The sequence below is a fragment of the Thamnophis sirtalis genome, unplaced genomic scaffold (genome assembly GCF_051295495.1).
Source record: "Thamnophis sirtalis isolate CommonGarterSnake01/CBP01778 unplaced genomic scaffold, rThaSir2_p1.2 scaffold_5, whole genome shotgun sequence".
NCBI classification, from domain to species: domain Eukaryota; kingdom Metazoa; phylum Chordata; class Lepidosauria; order Squamata; family Natricidae; genus Thamnophis; species Thamnophis sirtalis.
In genome coordinates, this window is record NW_028261385.1 from 115452804 (window position 1) to 115471574 (window position 18771).

Below are 18771 nucleotides of genomic sequence, written 5' to 3' on the forward strand. Positions count from 1 at the left end.
TGCCTTCATGCAAAAGCTACAGATTCTGACTTGGATATCACTAGTGCATGGGTGACTTAAATCTATTCTTTCCAGATAGGTGACACACTAATCTATATTGGTAAAATGCTGCCATTTATCTTTCCTAAATCATAAGGGCTCCCAATTTGTAAATTGTGTGTGTTAGAGAGAATGCTACCATATGTATGAAAAGTTTTGATTGATCTCTTTATTTGAAGCATTTCTAATGTGAATTCAGTTTTAACTTGCTACATCCATCCATCTGACCATCCATCCATCCTTCCATTCCTCGAAAAATTGCCTCCTAATTAATTAATGCCCTGTGAGATCCACTCAGCAGGATACCTTGATTGAGTTCACCTTTCCACTGCTGGGTAACAGCACAGGAGTCTCTATTTCAATGTCATTCTTCCTCTGTCTCTCTTTCTCAACAACATTAATAAGGAAGAAACCTCCAAGTGTTGATTTAGAAATTGCATAGCTTCCCTCAAATGTATGTGATTTGGTTCTTTTTTAAGTTTGGTAAAATAGTTTCTTATTTATCAATATATATATATTAAAATTACACAGCTATCAACAAATTAGAATAAAAATAATCAAGACTTCAAATAATTAAATAAAAAGATATTAATACTGAAGTGATGTAAGGTTGTACATCACTCTTAAATCTTCCCTTCAAAATGATAATCCAATTTCACTGACAACTTGAATATCACTGTTTAGAACAAATGTCTTTGAATTGCTTTCCAGTGTTTAGCAGTGATTTTTTCCAAAATCAATTTAAAAGAGTTATTCTGCTTACTATCCTGCAGTTTATGTTCTATGACAGGGATGTCAAACTCAAAGCCCGTGGGCTGGATCTGGCCCATGAAATGCTTAGATCTGGCCCACAGGACCACCCTGGAAATAGAGAAGTACTTCTGCCAGAGAAAATGGAGCTTGGGGGGCGGGGCGCGCATGGCCTCCCAGGCTCCATTTTGGACTGTGGTGGCCTCCTGCAGCCCTCTGCCAGAAAAACCAGAGCTTGAGGGGCTGCATTCGGAAGGAAGGGAGGGAGGCAAGAAGGAAGGAGAAGAAAGAGGGAAGGAAAAAGAAGGGAGGAAGAAAGGAAGGAAGGTCCTGCCTTAGCACTTGGCCACCAGCAGCCCTGCTGCCCTTTTGCCATCCTTTTGTCTCCTTCTCTCCTGGTGGTCTCCTACCCTATCACCAAGGATGCTTTGGTTACAAAGCCTAGTCTCCTTGTATGAAGAGGAAGTTGGCCTCCCTCTGACCCACACACTTTGCCCTCCTGCACACACCATGAACAACCTGGCCAAGGAGAGAGAGAAGAGCAGCAGCAGCAGGAGGTAAATGCAGGCAGGCATCCCCTCAGGGAAGTGGGGCTGGGCTGTGGGGTCCTGGTGTCCTCGGAGTTTGAGGGCCAGGCTGGGTGTTGCCCTCTGCTGCCTAAGGCTCTGGACAGCCTGCATCCTCTTCCGGGGGTTCTCCATATGGCCTGAAAGACTCCTCTGGAGGACAAGGGCTTGGCAATCTCCCTGGTCTCGCTTTCCTAGCTGAAGACAATTGATCCCCCCAGCTCCGCCCGGGCTATCACAGGTGCCCCTGACAAGTGATGTTGAGTGGCCATGCCCGCTCTGGCCACCCTACCCCAGCCATGCCAACCCAGCCCCCTGAAGTGAAATACAACCCTGATGCAGCCCTCAATCAAATCAATTTTGATAGTCCCAGTTTAAAGCTGGGATACAAGTCTCTTACTGTACTTCCATTCTGGGTATTTTTCGTATAAATCTGACCATGACTTTGTTTTCACATTCTCCTCCAAATCCTGGTCTTGTTAGATGGTATAGACCTTATGTATCTGCTCAAAATACATTTTCAAAGTTATTGGATTCTCAGGCAATGCAACCTGATATTGTTCCAGTTTTGCATTATCTCTTCAACAATGCCTGATTACTGTCCTTATAATTATTGCTTTAAAATGGGATATGATATCATTATTGTCTGAATTCCAGTGAATTTGTCCTAATCTTTCCAGAGACCAATCTTAGCATTGCTGCCTCTGAAAATGTTCCACCTTTTATTGACTTTGCTGTACGTTTTGTTAGCTCCCATTTCCCTAAATATTGAAAGTTGGAGTTTGTATGCCAGAAACCTTTAATTATACACCATAAATCATTAATATTGCTCCTTTGCTATTTTCCTTTGTTCAAGAGTAATTGTTTCAAAGACCGTAAGAGAACACAAATTTCCTTCATGTCTTCATTTAAAGGAATGGTAGAACTTGTACATATTGTAGTAAGCTTAGTCCTAAAGTACTGGATCTCCATCTCTTTTTTTATTTTTTATAAATTTTTATTTTAAACACATAAACACATCAACAAAAACAAACACATGACTTAAGACAACATAGGAACAATAAGTTCCATCATATATCATACAGCAGTTCCGTATCAGCTTCTTTGCAGTTAGTATTTTCCCTTCTATACGTATCTATCTTGCATTCATGATCTCCTTATTCGTTATCCATTTTTATGTACAATTCTATATTTATTTATATTTAGCTATTTATAACCAAATATTGTTTACCTATATTGTGCTATATATTCTTACTATCATTTATTCTCCTACATACAATTAGAAGTATACATTCACATGGTTATTCTTTTTCTTTGCCATTCTTATACTATTGTTATTCCATTTCTCTTCCCCTTCCTACCCTCTCTCCTTCTCTTTCTCTCCCTTCCTCCCTCCTCTCCTTCTCTTTCTCTCCCTTCCACCCACCTCTCCTTATCTCTTTCTTCTTCCCTTACCTCTCCTCCACTCTTCCTCTTCCTTTCCTACTATCTCTCCTTCGCTCCCTTCCACCCTCCTCTCCTTTCCCTTCCTTCTTCCCTCCCTTCTCTACTTCCTTCCTCCTCTCCTCTTCTTCCTTCTTCCCTCCCTTTCTTTTTCTATTGTTATAGGCGTCTCTTTCAAATCTCAATTTATGTTTTCTTGGGGATGATATTTCCACAAACCCATATAGTTTCATATCATTTCCTTTTTTCTCTTTCGTTCTGCAATCTATATGCCAGCTATCGTCCTGAATTGATTTCACCATTCTTAACGTTCTTATTTTATTAAACATCTAGGCTCTTTTTTTCTTTTTTCTTTTTTTGGTGCATTCAGTCCATTCAAGTTTATTGAGATAATTGTTATTTCTTAATCCATCTTTAACTGGGGTTGTTTTTTTTTACTTCTAGTTTGTATCTGACTTTTCCCTCTCGCGCATTCCTTCTCTGCTCTCTCTCTTTCTTGCCTCTGTTCTTCTCTCCTGTTTCTTTTGTTATGTTCTGATGTTTCTTCCTCTTGACCTCTACTTTCTATTTCCTCTTTGCTTCCTTGTTCTATTTCCCTCTTGCAGTATTCTTCATAGAATTTCTGTGCATCTTCTATATTCTCTATCTTATATCTTTTTCCTTGCCAAGATACTAGAACCCCTTCTGGTACCAACCATCTGTACATTATTCTGTTTTTATTTATCTGGTTTGTTAAAAATTGGTACTGCCTACGTTGTTCCTGAATTCTTCATGGAATCTGTTTGAGTGTGATCAACTCTTTTCCCTGTAGTCTCTTCTCTGGTTTTTTTGTACACTTCATCTCTCGTTGTTTTTTTAGCAAATCTTACATGCACTTCTTTCAGGAGTCTATGTCTTCTGGCATAATTAGTATGCACCCTATAAGCTTCATCAATGTCTCCTCTCAACTCTTGTTCTTTTTTTTTTGAAGAGATTCAGTGAGGATTTTAATCACTTTTCCTTTCAGATCTTCCTCCTTCTCTTCTGGTATGTTTTGGAATCTTAGGTAGAATGCAGCTCTTTCATTTTCAAATCGGATTATTGAGAGTTCTAATTATTTATTAAGTTGCTTATATTCCAATTCCATTTTTCCCATCTTATGGTCTGATTGTTCTATTTTTTCTTCCATACACTGGATTTTCTGTTCATTGATTGCTAAGGCATTCTGTATCTTTTCAATTTTATCATCTACATTCTTGATAGTTCCTTTCAATTCTCCCATTTCATTTTTCATTTCTTCATGATTCCTCTTTGTTTCTTCATGATTAGTAGTTGTCACTTCTTGGCTTTTCGCCAATGTCTCTTGTATCATCTGGAGCATTGATTGCATACTCTGCATCGTTGGAGCTGGTCCCACTGTTTCTGCCATCTTTTCATCTTTCTCCAACCACCATGCACTCTCAATTGTTATTTGATTTGATTTGAGGAGGGGGGGTGTTGCTGAGATCACATTGGGTGTAGTTTTTTCACTAATTTTACTGAAGTTGCCATTTTTTATCCCCCTATTTATCCTTGCCCACAATTGCATATAGATTTTACCTTTACTTTATCAGTAATATCAATGATATAAATAGTTGTATATTTCAATATTCAACAATAATTAACTTTCCTTAATATCACATTTCAATACCTAAACATTCCTATGTAGTATACTATCCTTTTGATTATTTGATTTTTGGTCTTTAATTAATATATATCATAGATTTATATATCGCACTATTATACCAATAAATGTCTCTCAATTTTATCACTTATACGAGTATTTAATTCTAGTAATTAGTCTCTCTATGTATATATATGTATCAGCTTATGTCACCAATGGTTTTCTTGCATCAGACTTCACGGTTCGGATTTACAGTCCACTAGGTGTCACCCTCTCCCCAGTGTCACTGTTAGTATCCATGAAGCAAAGTTCTCTTTCCAAGACAGTCCTCTATCTATCATCTCTGGCACTGTTCCAAGCTCCAAGGCAAATAAATATCAAGTACTTAATAAGTTCAACAAAGCAGCAGAAGGAAGAGTGAGTGGGGGGAAAAGGAACTCAGTATACCAACCTGACTGTTAAACAATCTCTTCTTTGAACTTTTCAAATCTTTTCCGCAAATATTATTTTCCACTCCTGTTGTCCATGTCGGGTTTTCGTTCTCACTGTGGTTAATTCCTTTAGCTTATTCCGGCTGTCCCTTCCAACTCAGCATCTCAGCATCTCTGCTCCATTTCTTTTTTGGCAAAATTGAACTGCAAAAACAGCCTCCCTCCCGGCGCCTTCTTCTTTCCAGCTCACCCTCTCTGCCAGTTTCGCGTTGCTCTCCTCTTTGGGTTGTCAGCAATAGTAACAAGATCCGATTTTAACTGCTTCTCTGTCCGTTCGCTTCCCTCTTATGCTGTCGCCATCGTTCTGGTCCTAACCAAATGGCAGGATAGTTCCTCGTCTCTTTGTAATGAATAGAAAAGACTGATGGGGCATCAGTTGAGAAGCATAAGGTGCTCCCCATCTGGATCAAAGGATTCAGCACTGTACAGCAAAATCAAGTATGGGTTCAGTAGAAAGCAGCCTGGGCAGGAGACAAATACATTAGTCTGATCAAATAACCACATTTTCAGCCTTGTTTACTCATCATATTAATGCCTGTCATAAACATGTACCCTCTGTAATATACAATAACTAAAAAGACACATAACAACAAATCAATATTAACATATCCATGATAAAAATCAAATCAAGCTGAATTGAACCTGAACTTTCTGGAACTTACTATAAATTCAGGGTCTGCTGGTCTCTTAAAGGGTCTTATAGGCAGCCTGGCACCAATAGGCACCTTGTTGCCTACCTGTGACATGGGTGCTGGTGGGCTAGAGTCCATTTACTGTGGTCCACAAAATTTCATCACTCTCTTGATAATATTTAAGGAACATTCTTCATTGTCTGTGCTTAACAGACTAACATTACTGCTATTTGGATTTCTGGCTAAATATCTATATGTAGTGCTCATGTTTAAATAGTAGTAGAAATTTTGGCTGCTTTAAAATGTTTATTTTTGCTTGTTAACTTTTAAATGTCCCAATAATTGCATTATCTCAAAGAAATCATAACTGCAGCACATAAGATCAGATTAAAACCAGCAGCAGAATAAACAATATGAAGTTTTAAAAGCACTAAGGTTATTTTAAAATGCCTTGGAAGATATAAAAGGACTTTTTATGGCCCTGACAAACTATAGCATACGGGGCTCTGGGGAAGGTATTGTCTAGGCTCTACCATATTCACTACCAAATTCACTGGCCAGCAATTCAGCGCCATTATCAGTATATAAAACCAGCAGGATCTGAAATCACAGCATAGCCCTGAAAATATTCTTTTGACACTCACTTGCAGATGGGAGGTACGCAGTTACTTTCCGCCCTGTGGAGGTCGAGATAACTTTGCCCAGCACCAAACCTATGATCGCCCAGTTCCTGAACTCCACGAGGGAGATCCAGGACCCCAGCATGTATACCCAACTGGTGGCCACCTTGGCCTATACCGCCGAAAAAGCCAAGTTTGCCACTGGACATGAGCGGCAGGAGTGGATGGACTTGTTCATTGATACTTTTAAAATGGTGCACAGAGAAATTGTGGGGGATCCAGAGACTGTAATAGGACTTTGCTGAAATGATTATTTTGCCTCTAAGACAAAAATAAATTTATAGTTTGGCCTACAGAACTCAAAGATATTTAAAAGGACCGCCCTTTTAGCTGAAGGATTTCTCCTTTACTTTTTATTAATTCCAGATTATAACAAAGAAGCTTTTAGAATAGGAATGTTCTCAAATGTCTGCTGTGGTGTGGCTAAGGCTTACATGCAGCTTTACTTAAATAACCAGTGCCCTGGCCCTGCCCCTGGCCAAAAATTGTTTCCAGCCACTGCATCTCCAGGAAAAAAACACACAGAAGGCAGGAGAGTGTAATCCTTTAATTCCTTACCTTAAAACCTGTCTGGGCTGAAAGATTGGCATATTTGCTAAAGCAGAGACTCTTAAGATCATGGTGTACACACACACACACACACACACACACACACACACACACCTGCAAAAATCTTCTTGTCAATCCCAAGAGATTGTTATCAACTGGTAAGAAACAGGGGAAGCATTAAAGAGATGGCCAGAGAGTAAAGAAATTAATTTTTAGAGGTTGTCCTCATTGAATGACCACAAAGGGGATTTACAACAGATTCTTATAGTTACGACCATTACAGTGTTTCCCACAGCCACATGATTGTGATTCAGGTACTTGGTAACTGGTTCACAATTATGATGTCACAACATCCCATAGCCATGAGTTCTCCATTTGTGACCTTCACTGTCAGTTTCCAACAAGCAAAGTCAGTGGGAAAGCTGACAGGAGATTGCAAATGACAATCAAGTGAAAATCAAGCAACTGTGCAGGATTTGGCTCAACAGCAATTGGGACAGTTGCAACTGCCATCAGATGTTGGCACAGACATGTGATGTCATGCTTAACAACCACATTACTTAATAATGGAATTGCCAGTCCCAATTACCATCACTAAATGATGTGGTTGTAAATGTAAAACAGTCCCAATTACCAAAGTCAAGCAAGGGCAACCTATATTTTAATTAATATGGTATATGAAATGCTTGCTATATTTGGAATCCAGACCAATGGGGGCTCCCCTCCAGAAAACATTCAACATCCTTACTTTGAAAAATCCAGATTAAGAAGAGTGACAACATTCTGCTCTTTGACTTCCCAAATAGTATTTAGAACACAATGTTTACAATTAAATTGCTATATGGAATGTTTCTAAGTGTTCAATGTTTGTCTCTTTCTGAAACCATGACATGACCATCATATGTCTAACCCTAACTGCTTTTTAAGAATTGGTGAATATCTTGTGTCCATTCTTCTGCCAACTAATTACCTGTAAATGCCTATCTGTCTGACTCTTTCTTTTACATCCAAGAGCTTTGGTAGATAATTTAGTAGGTAATCCCATAGAATGGTTTCCATTATTTGCTGAATTGTGTCAAGCAACCTTTGGGTCTCTTGGGCCTTCCTCTTATCCAGATGGTCCTCAGAAGCAGATATCATTTTGGGAGCATCCACAAATGACCCAATAATTGCAATGACAACCGAAATGGCACCTGCTTCTGGACAGCACCATGCAATTCTATATAGGAAGGGCATGTAGCAGATCAGGTGCTTCTCTTTCCCAAAGGTAATTTTTGGAAAAAATAAGTGGAGTGAGCCATGATGGAGGGGAAGAGGCCCAAAAGTGTGTGTGACCCAGCAGGAATGGAAACAATGCAAAGGCTCCCTTGCGGTGAGAGAATCCCTGAAAGAACTTGGGCAGGCAATGTGTAAGCTGGGAGGTGCTGCAGTGCACCCCATGCTCCAGGCAATGATCCATGTGGTTACTTAATGACTGCAAGGGAAGATCAGGATCGACAGCCTCGCTTAACAACCGCCATGACTTATGACCTTAATTCTGGTCATACGTCACTATCTGCAGTTATTCTAAGCATGTTAAAAAATTGTGCTAAGAATAAGTAAGGCTAGGGACCCAAATTTTTTTAAAAAAATTATATTAGATACCAAGCAGTTTCACACCAAACCTGAAGCTACTGAAGATTCACTGCCTTTCTGAGAAATTCCAGAAATATAGGGCCTCCAATAATATGCTGGAGGCAGTCTATATGGCTGCTGACACCTGCCATATATTGTAGATTAACTCAGAGACTGAGAGATATTATGTTAAACCTCAGGCTCTGGAGTTTTCTTTCTCACTTCAGAAGACCGTTCCCATATGGCATATACTCAGAAAACTCTCACAGCCTTCAACAATTGTGTAAGGTACATAGAATCATAGGGCTGGAAAGGACCTCGAAGGTCTTCTAGTCCAACATCCTGCTGAAGGCAGGAACCTTACACAAAAGCAATTAAACAGTTGTCCAGTCTATTCTTGAAAACCTCCAGTGATAGAGCATTCACAATCCCAAGAGACAAGCTATTTTATTATTTAATTGTACACTCTGGCTCGTAATTAAGTGGTGGTCCACCAGAACATGTACTAATATAATGACCTTATTTATAGTGTGGAGTTGTCAAAGACCATAGCGAAGATAATTGGAATTGATTGGATTCTAGTTTCAAGGCATGAACCGTAGGATGGTGAAGCTAAAAAGAAATCTATATTAATTCAATCTTTCTCTGTTTTTTATTTGTTCAATTTCTTATTGTCTCCCAGTTATCCTTCTTCTTTTAACATTTTATGTTATGCTAATAGCATTTCTTATTGCTTGCTAGTCTTAAAAATACAGGTGGCAACTTTTAAGAAATCTGTCTGAGTGGACCAAAACATACAAGGAAAAGAATATGAATTCACACTTATTTTGGAGGAAAGCCTAGAGATAGATGTGTTACAGGCTTTCCCTTTTACCCCTGGACCTGCATTTTTCAAATAACATCTGACTCAGCCAGCAGGCCAAAACAAAAAAGGCTACAAATCAACATGTGTAATAATGCCACGGAGTAATGGGTAAGGAGGCCAAAACTGACTTTAAAGAAAGACTTGGCACAGGCAGTTGAACAACAAAATACACAAAAATAATAGAACCTCTCTTTTGGCATAAATTTGCTGGTACAGACTATGCCTGATAATGTTTCCTGGCATTCATAGAAATAGTAATAATTGGAAAAAATGGGAGAAGTACATAATCTAATTAATTTGTAAATGTTTGTCCATCGTTTACATCAATTGGTTAAATGTTGATACCCTCCTTATAAATTGGCTCAATCTGAAGAAAATTCCACTCAGAAACTAGTTTTCATGCTCAGGAACTTGCCTGATCACCGTCATATTGTGTGTAGAGTTATGCATTGGTTTTATTCTGTTTACTTCCACTAACATAGGCTTCAATCACACTCTTACATGACCTTAGAAATAATTTGAAACAATTTTTGGCAATTCATGGCCAGTGGTAAGGAACCTCAAGAAATCTCCTTATCCCCTGTGTAAATGTGTTTTAGTTGGGATGTAACAGAAAACAAATGAAATATTTAGGGACTTTTTACAGTGCTCTTCCCAAGGAGACATTAGTGTACAAAAATGCTTTATTTTGGGTAAAAGTTTGTAACTAATTTATTTAGCCAGTAAGTTTTATTCTCCATAAAATGGTTTATAATATGTTTTCTGTTTTTGTTATTGTCATTTTTGCTAATCATGCCAATAGCAATATGTGCAATGTGCTTTCATATGTGAAAGCAAAAGAGATGAAATCTTAATAAAAAGTGCAAATCTTGGCTAATAGAGTATTATTTATTGTAACTTTAATAAATGTTTTCAAACAAAAATCTAGCTAGGTTTAGGCATTATTCCAAGTAAATATAATTCTTGTTTAGCAACCACAATTGGGACCAGCAACACATTAACTGAAGTAGTCACTAAGTGAAACTCTGACTATGCTTATGATCTTCCTTCAGTTTTCCTCTGCTTTACGGATCTGTACCACCATATTTATGATCATAAATGTGAGACTTGGTCTCAAGATTACTTTTTCATTACCATTGTAACTGCAAACAGCCAGCAAACAAGGCCTATCTGTAGTGCTTTCCCAATACACTCCTTTCTTATTTGAGAATTTGAGAAGCTTGCAAAGTTCCTCAAATTCTTTGTACTAAAGAATTTGGATAATATAGTCACCACCCTCATAAACAATGCCCCTTTCCTATGTTTTACTCTTTAAACCCAGGGGAGTTCAGAGTTTTTGGTGAAAAAGTTAATGGCTGTATGGTATTTACATCTGTCTTCCTGCCTCCTCTATTTTAAATGCTTTTAAAAATAAATGCAGCACACCACAAAATTAATCAAAATTAACCATTTTTACCACTTGGATTGTTTTATATATTCCATGCCATAATAATACCAACTTTTCGAACAAATATACTGGTCAAAATGTTCTTCAGTTAAAACCCTAACTACTAAGGGGCTAAGGGCATATGGCCCAGCAAAGACATTCAATTTTTTAAATATACAACTTCTTCGTGCTATGTTCTATAATTTTCCCTCTCGTCCGTTGACTACGGGGCACTGTCCTCATTCCTGATTGGTTACCTGTTTGACAGCTGGTATATATAAAGAGCTGTCAAACAGGGCTCAGCTGTTGCCAGTTAGCTGAGATGCGTGAATTGTGAAGTGCCGCGTTTGGCAACCTGTTAGCATTAAAGCTGTTAGCTTTCTGAAGTCCTGGCTCGCCTCCGTTTGTCCACCCACGTTCTCCCAGCTAGAACATTGGCGACGAGGATGGGATGCTGAGGCGGAGTCCAGGCAGAGCTGATAAAAGTCACTAATCTACGAGCTGAGTCACAAGAGCTGAATTCCCTCAGGGGAATCACTCGAGGAGAGGTCGAGCGTGTCTCATTCACTACGAAGACTGCCTCTGATTAGTTGACGAAGCGAGAAAACATTACCTCAGAATGGCTTCAATGAATACATTAGCCATTTTTAACGGGGCCACAGAAATTTGGGACTCATATATTTCCCAATTTAAATGCTTTTTAGAAGCCAACGATTATACCGATCTATCAGAACAGCGAAAAAAGTCGTGTTTCCTTAATTTGTGTGGCATGGAGATGTTTAATATTGCGGATACGCTAGTGGCTCCGCAGTCCATTCACACTGTGTCATGGGATGTGTTAATGGTGAAACTAAGGAATCATTACACCCCAACACCTTCCTACACGGCGCGCCAGCATGCTTTTTACAGAAGGAGCCAGCGTGAGGGAGAGACAATTAACGAGTATGTGGCTGCATTACAGTCCACTGCTCTACATTGTAACTTCAGGGATTTAGATGATGTCCTTATGGACCAGATTGTCAGGGATATTAGAGACCTCCACATACAGCGCCGCCTCCTGGCCAAGCCTGAATTAGATTTACAGACGGCTGTAGATGAGGCCAGAGCGATGGAACTGTCAACGAGCTCAACGGAGGAAATTCAAAGATTTTCCAAACCTCAAACCACAGGAAAACCACTTGAAAATATCACCAATGATGAGTTGGCTACCAAGGAGGATAAAGTCCACCGGTTGAAGGCAGAGCAGGCCAGAGGTCAGCAGGGTAAGCCCCCTATTACCCCCAGTAATTGCCCTGGGTGTGGAGGTAGACACAATAGAGTGGAGTGCCGTTTTAAAAATACAGTCTGCCTCCGTTGTGGGAAGTGGGGCCATTTAGCCAAGGCCTGCAGGGTGGCTGCACCTTGCGCTAGCGCGTTAGAGGGCAACACACTCTGCAGTAGTCAGTATTATAAGAAGCCATCCAAACTCGGCAGGGGTCCGACATTTAGGAAAAGGGAGCCCTGTTTCGCTGTCCATGAGGACAGGGAAGAGACTGAAGTTGGCCAAATTACCCATAGCCTGAGGGGAAAGATTTTTATCACGATCAAATTAGAAGGGTGGTCCTGCCCCATGGAGGTAGACACAGGATCAGCTGTCTCCATAATCTCTTGCTAAAAGGCTCGTGCCTAGTTTACTTCAGTCAAGATTGAAACCATGCCTATTAAACCTAAGGGATTTCCAAGGAAATTCCATTCCGGTTTTAGGAAAATATTTTTGTAAGGTACAGTTTAAGCAATTTTGCAAAAAGTTACCGCTAATTGTAGTGAAAGGTCCAATCTGTTAGGGCTGGAATGGTTCGAGGCCCTGGGGTTGAGAATAATGGGAATTGACCAGATACAGTGTACCCCATATTTAGACATGCTGATTAAGGAATTCCCCGAAGTTTTCGGGGAAGGGTTGGAAAGGTATAAAGGTACACCAATTTCTTTCAACTTAGATCCGCAGATCCCGCCGTGGCGGCTTAAGCCGCACAGGGTGCCTTTCGCGTTAAAGCCTAAAGTAGATGCGGAGATTGATAAATTACTGGCCCAAGGGGTATTAGAAACCATTGATCATGCCCATTGGGAAACACCTATTGTGACCCTAATTAAAAGTAATGGGTCTGTGCGCATATGCGCTGATTTTAAATGCACTTTGAATAGGGCCTTGCAGCAGAGCACATATCTGGTGCCCGTGGTGCAGCACCTGCTACACTCTCTGGGGCAGCAGGGGACAATCTTCACTAAATTAGACCTAGCTCAGGCATATCAGCAGTTGCCTATGGATGAGGCAACTGCTGAAGCCCAGACTATTGTCACGCATAGGGGCGCGTTCAAGTGCAACTTGATTTTTCCAAAATTTAATGGAAAGGCGATTGCAGGGAATACCGGGCGTCGTCCCTTATTTTGACGACATCCTGGTTTCGGCACGTTCCCTACCCGATCTACTGGCCCACCTCCTTACCATCCTTCACCGGTTCCGAGACATGGGATTGAAGCTTAAAACAACCAAGTGCCAGATCGCAGTGCCACAGGTCGAATTTCTGGGATTTTTGATTGATGCAAGAGGAATTCATCCTAGCCCTGCCTGACAAGGTACAAGCTATTCATCAAGCCCCGACGCCAACCACCAAAGCTGAATTACAAGCTTTCCTAGGACTTTTGAACTTTTATAACATTTTCCTACCGCACAAGGCTTCATTGATGGAACCCCTCCACCAATTGCTAGATAGATCAGCGAAGTGGGCGGCGGGGGGGGGGGGGGCGAAAGAAGCCGCGACTTTTAAAACTAAGAAGTTCCTCATGTCCAAAAGTGTTCTCCTGCAATGCGATGAGTCTCTCCCTTTAGTGTTGGCATGTGATGGGTCGGCGCAGTCCTAAGTCACTGTTTGCCATCAGGACTTGAGGCTCCGGTTGCGTTTTTCTCTCGCACCCTGTCTTCGCCAGAAAGGAACTATAGCCAACTCAATCGAGAAGCATTGGCTATAGTGGCAGGGGTGAAACATTTTCACTCCTATATTTGTGGCCGTCATTTCCACTTAGTGACTGACCACAAACTGCTGTTGGGCATCATCGTGGGAGACCGACAGATGCCTCAAATTCTGTCTCCCCGGTTCTCCAGATGGACTGTGTTCCTGGCAGCATATAACTATACCTTGCATTACAGGCCGGGAAAGCACATTAGCCACACGGATGCGTTGAGCAAATGCCCGTTACCGATTGCAGTGGAAGACCCGTGCCAGCCTCCACGGTTTTGCTGATTGATGACATGCAGCTGCCGATCACCGCAGCTGATGTGGCTAAGCACACGGGCCGTGACAAGTTACTCTCTAAGGTTCTGGAGTGGACCGAAAGGGGTTGGCTATCAGGCCAACTCAGCGCCGAATTGTGGCCATTTGCTACCCAACAACATGAACTGTCTTCCAAGCAAGGTTGCCTCCTGTGGGGGAGCAGAGTGGTCATTCCGGCCTCCCTTCAAGACTCTGTACTTAACACGCTTTATGAGGGTCACCCGGACATAGTCCAGATGAAGTCACTGGAGCTATGCCTGGTGGCCGGGCGTGGACCAAGACACTATGTGGTGGGTTTCTGGCTGCACCCAGTGCCAGGAATCCCAGTCAGCTTGTCCCAGGGCCCTGGTCCAGAATTGGGAACAACTGAGGGCTCTGTGGTCCAGGGTACATATGGATTTAGCGGGCCCTTTTAAGGGCCAGACTTTTCTTGTAATTGTTGATGCATTTTCAAAATGGGTAGAAGTGTGTTTAATGTCTGCAACCACAGCCCCAGCGATAATCCGAGTGTTAAGTTGGGTACTTGCTACCCATGGGTTACCAGATCTGGTCGTATCTGACAATGGGCCACAGTTTACTGCTGCCATACTGGCCAATTTCTTTGCCCAGTTAGGGATACGCCACACATTTGTAGCCCCTTTCAATCCTGCTGCTAATGGCTTGGTGGCACACGCGGTCCAAACGGCAAAAGAGGCGCTAGCGAGGTTCGGTCCCATCAACTGGCAGGAGGACATTGACAAATACTTATTGTGTCAGCATGCCACTCCGTGTACCACAACCAACAAAAGCCCAGCAGAGCTGTTAATTGGTTGGCACATTAGGATTACGTTAGATAGGCTTCATCCCGAATATGCCCCTGTAAGGCCTTTGGACTCACATAGTCAGCTCAGGGGGTTTATGGTGGACACACCAGTATATGCCAGGAATTACTATGGCCACCCATTATGGTTACCGGGCATAGTCAGACAGATAATAGGACCGTGCTCTTATCTGGTAGAGATAGGGGACTGCAGGGTATGGAAATGCCATATCAATCAGTTAAGGGCTAGACAAATATCCCTCAACATAGCAGATCAGCAACAGCGCCTGCCAGATACGCAGTCAACTCCAGCCGAGACTGGGGAACATAGTCCACAGTCTCGGTCTCTTTCCCCCAAGTGGTCCAATAGAACTGTAGAAACACCAACCATAAACTTACCTGTTCTTCCCAGTGATATTCCAGCATTGCTGACTTCCACGGCGTCGACGGAGACCAGATTGGCGGATTCACCAGCCACGGGGAGTGCACTTCCCACTATGGCGGCCGGAGACGCACTGAGAAGATCAGAGTGGGTCCGGCGCCGCCCGGGCTACTTGGAAGATTATGCATGTGTATTCTAAGTGTCAAGGAGTGCTATGTTCTATAGTTTTCCCTCTGGTCCATTTACTAGGAGGTGCTGTCCTCGTTCCTGATTGGTTACCTGTTTGACAGCCGATATATATAAAGAGCTGTCAAACGGGGCTCAGCTGTTGCCAGTTAGCTGAGATGCGTGAATTGTGAAGTGCCGCATTTGGCAACCTGTTAGCATTCAAGCTGTTAGCTTTCTGAAGTCCTGGCCCACTTCTGTTTGTCCATCTGCGTTCTCCCAGCTAGAACAGTTTGTACTTTCCTTTTTGGTTGCATGGATTTCCACTCCACACAGCAATTGATTTTTAAATTCTGCCATTCTCAGAGTTTAAAGTCTCAGTGTCCCTATGGTGCTACAGAAATAGGTTTATGTTATAGGGGGGAGAAGATGAGAAAAGAGTAAGCATTCCCCCACCTGATCTCAAGTCTTAGAATCTCAGAATCGAATGAAATCCTTTCCCCATCTTTTTGAGTTATGTATTCTAGAGTCCTAATTGTTTTGTTTTCTTTCCCTACTCATAGAGCTTTCTGTTGCCCAGTGCACACAGCGTCCAGTTGACATTGTCTTCCTCCTGGATGGTTCTGAAAGAATTGGCAGCCAGAACTTTCGCAGGGCCCATGGTTTCATAGAAGCAGTGGCTGAGCGTCTTACCCTGGCCAGAAGTGACAGTGACGATATGAATGCGCGCATTGCCCTGCTACAATATGGAAATGAGGATGAACATGACATAGTTTTCCCATTGACATATAATATGACTCACATCACAGATCGTTTAGCTGAGATCAAATATTTGGACTCCTCTTCCAATATTGGGTCTGCCATCATATACGCTGTCAACAACCTTGTCATCAACACACAAAACAGGCAGAAGGCGGCTCGGCGTAATGCGGAGCTGTCCTTTGTCTTCATTACAGATGGCATCACAAGCAACAAAAACCTGGAAGAGGCAATTGATTCCATGAAGAAGCAGAATGTTATGCCCACAGCTGTGGCTGTAGGCAGTGATGTGGACATGGATGTCCTGCTAAAAATCAGTCTAGGAGACCGGTCAGCCATTTTCCGGGAGAAGGACTACCTAAGTCTCTCCCAGCCTGACTTCTTTGATAGATTTGTTAAGTGGATCTGTTAATTGTGAGGTAGACGACAAAGCTTTTAAACTTCTATATTGTTACATGTTTTTTTAACTAAAGTATGCTGCCAGAAGGTAGCAGGCACAAATTTTCAAGGGAATTTATTTTTATATTCAAAACTGGTAGGCTCATTTCAAATGTTTATGGTGCTAATTAAAAACAAAATAATAGGAAGCTACAGAACACCACAGTATCATTTTTCACGCTTTAAAACATTGTTTAAGATCTTTATATTGTAATACTTTTGGTGCTGAATAGAGGAACCCTGCATTCAACATAAAGCATAAAGAACTATCATCTCCAGTTGTCCCAAGGATCCATCTTACCTCCTCTCTCATTATTTCCTACTCATCTATTTACTGGTAGACGGGTAATTCCATCGTGCCTTGTTGGTGATGCTAACATTTCCTCTTTTTTCAAGGAGATACTTTGCAGTTGAAACAATAACAGGAAAAATTTTTTTTATCAGTGCTCGATCTTGCACTTGGTCTATTCCGTTTGTAAACACCTAGTCGTCCTTGCTTTCTTTCCATGTACTTGCTACAGGGTTGCAACATTGGATGTTCCCTCCTGTATGATGATGCATGTAATAAATGGACTTCTCAAAGATATCTGTAGCTATTTCATCTTAGAAAGATCTAGGAAAAGAAGCTTTGTTCCTATACAGCAGGGGTGTCAAACTCAAGGCCCACAGACTGAATCCAGCCCAGGGGGTTCTTCTATCTGGCCTGTGGGGCAAGTCTGGAAATAACAAAGGACTGGCTTGCAGTGTGTCTGCTAGCAAAAATTGGGTATAGGTGGGGGGTGCCCCCCGCAACCACTTTTGGCCTTCAGAGTGCTCCAGGGGGTCTTCCAGGCCCAAAATAGGGCCTCCAGAGTTGTCCAGTAAGCCGTCCTGTCTCAGAAGGTTATAAAAGGGAGGAAAAGTAAAATATTTTACCTTTCAGGTATGCATATTCTGCTACCATGGCCTATGCCAATTTATAGTTCTAGTCTTCCTATGGAGTCAGTTTTTTGATCTGATTTCTCTCTCTCTCATAAAGTGATCAAGTAGGTCAAGTACATATTTAAAAAACAAAATCACAGAAATGTATGCCTCCCTATTTTTATAAGTTTATAAAACCATGTCTATAGAGGTGCAGCTCCGTGTCACACCCACCAAGGCTATTCCTACCATGGCCACCCCCACCCAGTCCTCCGAGTCAAACCCAATCTTGCTGTGGCCCTCAATAAAATTGAGTTTGACACCCCCTGCCAATCAGGTAGTCATCAATTTATGACTGTAATTGAGCCTGGCAAGTCATGGTTGTAAAGCAACTCACTATATGATCCACCCATTTTTACTACCTTTTATGGCAGCCATTAAGTGAATACAGCTGTCATAAAGTGACTGCCATGGTCTTTAAGCAAACTCTTTGTTCTCCATGAGGCAGTTTTTGTTGGAAACTGGAAGTAAAGTCCATTTCTGGCAAAAATGTAAATTGCAGATTACTACAAATAGCCATAAGTGCACACTGGTTGTCAAGCACCAGGGAAGGGGGTGAGACTGAACTTTGAAACTGGGTCGTAAGTCATTTTGGGGTGGTCTGTCGTAACTAATGGATTGATTATAAGTGGAAGATTACTTGTACTGATAAGATATGCCATCCAGTCTTCCTGTGCCAGTTTTGTTCTACTCCCAAGGAAGGAGTCTCACTAAAAATGGATGTCATTATAATGTAAATAAATTCTGCTGGATTCTCTTCTGGATTTCCTGCTACATTTAATTGAAGCCAAGTGCCATCAGCTTTCAATGTTCCATGTATACATCTGGAATGTCCCTGACTTGACTTAGTAGAACATTTTTATTTTATTTTTCACAATAATCGTGGTAAGCACTATTGAACTAAATCCCAATTTAAAGTGTACTACTATGTGCATAAAGGAGTCTATTGGAACTGTATTTGAGCATTCTGCTTTTATTAGGTCTTCATTAGAATAAATAGTTCTATCAAATTGCTTTCCCCAATCAAGGAAATTGCATAACAGCCAATTTTTTTAAAGCCTGCAAATGTACATGTAAAATTGAAAGAAAGCATGACTACGTATTTAAAGAGATGGGGGGAAGGGTAATTGAAGTGTTACGTAACAAAGATGATAACTATAAAAATTCCATAAATTATGAACATATGAAACCCAAAAGATGGTTTTACAAACATGGTTGTAATTTAGAATTCTGCCCTATTTACATGGAGAACATTTTACTGGT

The 18771-nt window shown here is 41.3% G+C and overlaps 1 protein-coding gene across 2 annotated transcripts in view; it reads left to right on the forward strand.

The window, feature by feature from the left end:
* Positions 1–17753, forward strand: part of LOC106545379 (collagen alpha-2(VI) chain) — a 66044-nt gene extending 48291 nt beyond the window's left edge. Inside the window, exon 28 of one of the 2 annotated variants that reach the window (XM_087716672.1) lies at positions 6214–7196. In XM_087716672.1, coding sequence (XP_087572798.1) covers positions 6214–6488 — 275 coding nt within the window. In that variant the 3' untranslated portion in view covers positions 6489–7196. Of the gene's footprint in view, positions 1–6213; positions 7197–15914 lie in introns of those variants that run through there. The other variant, XM_087716671.1, reaches the window with a different exon arrangement.
* The last annotated feature ends 1018 nt before the right edge of the window (positions 17754–18771 follow it).